Genomic DNA, 6,000 nt, shown 5'->3' with positions numbered 1-6,000 from the left:
CTGGTCTGAGATTCAGGAGATTAGATTTATTGTGTGACCTTGGGTAAGTCAATAATGTGCCTCAGTTTCTCATCTGTAAAATGGGGATAATCACCCTGCTTTTGTCTCTCTTGTCTATTTAGACTGGAAGTGCTTTGGGCCATGGTTTTTTTTTTTTTCCTGCCGTGCTCCTACAATGCACCCTGCCCCCCTCCGCCCCCCAACCTGGGCGCTACAGCAATGCAAAGACCGATAGCCACCCAGTTTCCAGTGGACAGGTGTCCATCTGGCCCCCTTGTTTGACAGTCCCTTAGCAAAGAGGCCTTGGAGCTGCCTTGGGCCACTCAGAAAAGTGGGGTGTGGGCGCGGGGCTCGGGCAGCTCCAGCACAGCCTGCAGCGGGCGGCGGAAAACTCCTTGCACGTTCAGTCAAATCCAGCGCTGGACCCCCCGCCCCCGCTCACCACCCCTCCCAGGCCCGCTTCCCCGGCCCTCTGCAGCGTCCCTGTCGCATCCCTGCCCTTGCTGCACTCACCCCTGCGCCCGCCAGCCGTCGCGGGGCGGGGGGGGCAGAGCTAGGCGGGCGGCTCTCCCCTGCAGGGCGCGGGGCTCCCGCGCGAGCCGTGCAGACAGAGGGAGGCGGCCCCCGGCGCTCCGGGCTGGCGGGGGCTCTGTGTGGACCGGGGCCCGGGACTGGGGGGGGGGGGTGTTTGACGTGCGCGTGTTTTGGTGCAATGCGAATTATCGCCAGTCAGTCAGTCAGTCAGGAGGGGCACTGACAGGCGGCGCGGCAGCGGGAGAGTCTGGGGTGGGGGTGGGGGGCGCGGTGGGACAGTGGGGGGGGGCTGTTTCCCCCTCCGCCTCCCATTGCCATAACAACCAGCCACCACAGCCACGGTGCCGGTGCCAGCAGCGGCGGGGGCAGCCTCAGACAAGGGGGGGGGGGTGGGCCCACTGGGGGACCCGGGCGCGCTCCGTGGCTCTCGCGCACTAGCTCGGCTCGCTTGGCGCGCACTAAACCCTCCCCCCCCTCCCCTCTTTAGTCTCCTGCAAGAAAACTAACCCGGGCGGGCGCAGTCTCGGAGAGAGAAAACGACTGTGGACTTTGCTGGGAGGGGGGTGGGGGGGGGCAGCAAAAGTAACTCGAGCAGCGGCGTCCAAGCGCGCTCTGCTCCCTGCAGCTGAGTTCGGCTGGAAACCCCGGCGGGGGGCTGGGGGGGGGGGGAATAAAACCCGACAAGGAAATCCCCCCGGCAGGCGGCAGCCCCACTCGGTGAGAGAGGGGGAAGGAGAGCCGGGAAGAGAGGCAAGGACAGGGACAAGCGGGAAGGGAGAGGGGAAGAGAGGGAGGGCACCGGGAAAGGGAGGGGGGAAGAAAGAGAGGAGGAAGAAATAAGAGGGGGGGGGAGGCAGAGAGAAGGGAAGGAAGAAGCCAGGCGCGGGAGCGGAGGAGGGAAGCTGGGTCTGCTGCTGGAGCCAGGCGGAAACCCCAGCCGCCGCCGCCGCGAGCAGGAAGTCTGAGCGGCAGCGCGGCAGCACGGAGAGCGGGTGGGAAGAGGAAGCGGCAGCGCAAGAGAAAGCAAAAGCTGCCCGTGCCGCCGGCTGCCCGCCCGCCTGCGCTGGGCTCCGCATCCCCGGCTCCTGCCCGGGCGGGAGAGCTGCGCCGCCGCTGCCATGGCCCGGGAGAACGGGGAGGGCAGCGCCTCCTGGAAGAAGCAAGCCGAGGACATCAAGAAGATCTTCGAGTTCAAGGAGACCCTGGGAACGTGAGTGCCGGCGCGGCCGGGTTGCCTCCTGCTGCTGGGGGAGGGTGGGAGCCGGACCCACCGTCCCGCTCAGCTGGCGGGGCCGGGCGGGCTGGCTGCTGCCCATCCATCCCCATCAGGCTTGCGTGTGTGAGTTAGACGCAGATGGGTGTGTGTGTGTGTGTGTGTGTGTGTGTGTGTGTGTGTTTGTCTGAGACTGTGTGTCCCTGGTGCCCGTGTGCCAGCTTGCACCCGAGGGTGTGTTTGGTGGGGTGCGATTGTGTGGACGACCCAAAGCGTGTCTCCTGCTGCGTGTGTGTCGGTGTGTGTGTGTGTGTCTGGGATGCATGGGTGTTGGCGTGTCTTGTTTCTGTCTCGTGAGTGTGTCTTTGTGTGTGTCGAGGAGGTGGGCGCTGTGTATGGTGGTGTGTTTGTAGGCATTTGAGTGCGTGGGTTTGTGTTTGTCTCATGAATGTGTGTTTGAGAAGGTTTGTGTTTGTGTGGATTGGGGATGTATGGGTGTGTTTGTATGCATCTGAAGGCTTGCTGATTTGGGATTGTGTCATTTTCGTGTGTGTGGTGTTTCATATATGTTTGAAAATGTGTTAGAATTAGTGTGTGTGCGCTGGTGTATGTCTTGATATGTATTAGTATGTATATAAGACTATGTATGCATATATTGGTGGCTATATGTGTTTTAGTCAGTGCGTGAGTGTGTTTGGTTTGTGTTACCGTGAGTGCATGTGCGTGTGTGCGCTATTCTATCCAGCACTTTGGTGGGCACGAAAGCATCCAAAAGACAGCCCTGCTTATAAAATACTGTATTTCACTCTTTTTTTTTTCCATTGTGTGTGGAACGACGTTGAATCGGTAATAGAAATAACAATATATTTGTATGCAGAGAAAATGGGTGTATATCTAATATTGACCCCCCCCTCCCAACTGACTCCCTGGTCACTAACCTCAGTATTCAGACTAGTATGTTTGTTTTTATCAAAAATATTAATAGAAGTGTAATTTAAAATATACATAGGCTGAGAAAGAGAGAGAGAGTGCTATCTTGATGGGACAATGAGTCTGACTTTCATGCTTTCTGCTAAAGCTGATGGCAGTCTCTTCGTAGAAAAAATATCAGAAATAATAAGAGTGGGTTGGATGTGTTTCATCTGGTACATTACCATAGTTTAACTGTTGCTTCTTTCACTGTTTTGTTTTATTTGGTGTCTGTTCATAAAGATTAGTAAAATGTTAGACTTTTTGAAGGTTCAGAATAAACGTGTACAGATGGTTAAAAAAAAGGGAACAGGATGTAGTAAAATACTTTTCACTTCAGCAAGCAGGCGTGTGTATTTGTTTAAAAAAAGTTTGTTTAAAAGACATTATAAATGTGGATGGCTGTGAGTTCTAGGAGAGGTTAGCATATGGACTGCTTGTATTTGTTGACTGTAGGCTTCTAGAGCATCTGGCTCGGTCACGTTCTGCGTGTCCCTGGCAGCTGTATTTTGAGAAGCTTTACACGCAACTTTAGGATGACTATAAGTGATATTAATTCTAAGTTGTACTTTACATACTGAGCACTGTATATGCCACTTACAAAATACAGTTAGACTAGTCTAACATAGTATTTCAATTTCTTTCTGCTTCCAAGGGAGGGCTCTCTGTAAACATTAGTATATTTTTGGTTCACCAACTCACTGGTTTGTTTCCTTGTGAACAAACTGTGAGTAAGGATCAGACTAGACATTTAATGTTGAACTAGGTCATGCGTCTGGATTATAATAAGTAGACATTGTAATATTTAGTACAATGCATAGTTTAGTTAATCAAACTAATGTTTTACAGTTCTTTCAAGATGCAAAATGCAGTATAAGTGCTAAATGTTATTATTTTAGTTTATTCTCATTCTCTTTGTCTAGTTCTTGTACTGACAACATTTGGTGTAATAAGAAACATGTCCTTACTTGTCATCATAGGTATGTAATTCTTTGCCTACACCAAAGGGTGTTGGAAAAAGTAAAATCATAACATGAAGAGATTAATTAAAGCTGCAAGTCTGTTCCCTCTGGTTTTCACTATAAATAGGCTTGGCATAATTCAATTTTAATTTTTTTGATGGATAATATCAATATTTATTTTAAAGCATTTTTTATTTTCATCTAATTAAATTTTCATAGTTGTAGGAAATTATGGGAGGGTCAGACAATAGGAGTGACAGATAATTGTTATTTAATGCTGAGATTAAAAAATTAAAGTTTTATAACCATTAAAACACAAATTGTCAACATGACATGTCAAAGTGTACGAAGTAAATTTAAATCAAATTCTAATACATTGTCTTTGCCTGTTTGTAAATTTCGATTATCAATGGAAATATTTTTGTAGGTTTGTGTGTATGATGAAATCAACATTTACGGACATCTACTTATTAAAAATTGAATCCTTCCAAGCCTAATTATAAACCTCTGTCACCACAGAAGATTGTCTGTGAAGTTCTCCACATTGTTTGAGTTGTGCCACCGAAGACTGCCTACGTCTGGGGACTGATCGATCCTGTCTCCATTGAAATCAGTGGAAGCACGTTAGAGCCCCAAGGTGGCTATGTGCATTTTATCCAATGGTTCAAATATACTGGTGTGACTGTTGCCATTGAAATTCATTAAATGTAGCCACTGAGTAGTTTGTGCCCTTAAAGATTATTTGTTAATGTCACAATTTGCAAGCTCTGGTTATAGGACTCTATTTAACTACAGTTGTAAGCAACGAAGTTTTTAGATGTGACTTAGTTTAATAGTCAAACTGCAAAGTTTTGCACACAAAAAAAGGCAAATTAAATTAGAAATAATTAACATATTATGGAAGCCAGATCAAAGTCAAAGGGAGCTGGCATAAGTAAAGTAGGACTGGCCCTATTATGACAATTATAAATATTTTTACATTTAAAACCCAATGTATGTGAATCAGTTCCTTTACCACTCCCGGAGAGAGCATGCCCTAGTAGCAGTGTGCAGGCATATTAGTCAGGAAATCTGAGTTCTAATTTTGTTTCTGCCACAGATCTTCAAAGGTGCCGAGCACCTGCCAATTTCATTGACTTAAATGGGACTTGTCAGTGCTCATATCTTCTGACAAATTAGGCCATTTGCTGTGCAACTCACAAAGCCCAGATCCTCAAAGGTATTTAGGCAAGGCTCCTAATTTCCATTAAAATCAGTGGAAGGTTGGAACGTAAATAACTTTGAGGGTCTGGGTCCAAGGCCCCAAAGGCCCTCCCATTAAAGTCTGTGGACAGGCTCTCAGTGTTTTAATCGGGAGTTATCTCAGGCTATGAGGGTCAAGTGATCGAGTTCTTTATAACATGATTTACAAACAAAGCTGAAGTCTGGTTTGGTCCCTTCTACAATATAATGCTGAACCATGTTGGAAATGACATATGTAAGCCAATCCCACAATATAATAGATTTTCATAGTGTAGATGGGACCTTAATTTCCGTGACTCAGTTTCCCCATCTGTAAAATGTGTAGAATAATACTTATCTGCCTCAGAGCTGAAAAACTTTGCAGCCCTCAGATGAAAGGTCCTAGATGAAGGTGCATATATTTTGTACTTCTCTTTCACCTTTTATCTAAAAATGTCAAAGGGCTAAAAGCACCTATAACACAAGAGCAGCCCTTTTTCTGTGTTCTCAGCATCTCTCTAGGTGGCTGTGATGAAATCAGCTGTGGTAAGGAAAGCACAGAACCCCCAAATCAGGACAGAAAGTGAAAGAAAAATTGTTTTTCAGATATAATACAGTAGCAGGGACACATAGGGAACTGCCTCCTGTTAGAATGCTGAAGTCTTGGTCATTTGCCTTCAGTGAATGCTCTTGTGCAGTGGTGTTTTCTTAAGGAGTTGGCTGTAGTATGAAACTGGCTTAGATCATACTTCCCCAGGTGCTGGTAGCAGCATGAAATTGACTAGGGTCATAAACATAGCCCTGGTCAATTTCACACTAGGGCTTGGACTTCAGGGGAAAAGATTCTATTCAACAGCAAAATCCCAGTAAATCTCTGCTCCTTGGCAACCCTGAAAGTATGAAAAAGAGGCAACCAGGAAAGGACATAAGAGAGACAGACATAAAGAGACAGAGATAAAAAAGTGAGGTGTGTGAGAGAGAGATGTAAACAGAGAAGAAAAAAGGGGAAGGAGACAGAAATGGAGATGAAGAGGGCAGAAAAGAAATACCAAAGCGGAAAATGCTCAAAAAGGAGAAGTGAGAAGATGAAGACATGGGAAG

At 47.3% G+C, this 6,000-nt stretch overlaps 1 protein-coding gene across 1 annotated transcript in view; it reads left to right on the top strand.

The window, feature by feature from the left end:
- The first annotated feature begins 1,636 nt into the window (after window positions 1–1,636).
- Window positions 1,637–6,000, top strand: part of CAMK1D (calcium/calmodulin dependent protein kinase ID) — a 358,532-nt gene continuing 354,168 nt past the window's right edge. The window contains exon 1 of the mRNA XM_077807888.1: window positions 1,637–1,744. Within this exon, the coding sequence (XP_077664014.1) occupies window positions 1,653–1,744 (92 nt within the window). The 5' untranslated portion in view covers window positions 1,637–1,652. The remainder of the gene's footprint in view (window positions 1,745–6,000) is intronic.

This window comes from Eretmochelys imbricata, chromosome 1 (assembly GCF_965152235.1).
Source record: "Eretmochelys imbricata isolate rEreImb1 chromosome 1, rEreImb1.hap1, whole genome shotgun sequence".
Taxonomy (NCBI): domain Eukaryota; kingdom Metazoa; phylum Chordata; order Testudines; family Cheloniidae; genus Eretmochelys; species Eretmochelys imbricata.
Note: the sequence above shows the minus strand (reverse complement) of the source record. Positions and strands in the feature narration are given on the sequence as shown.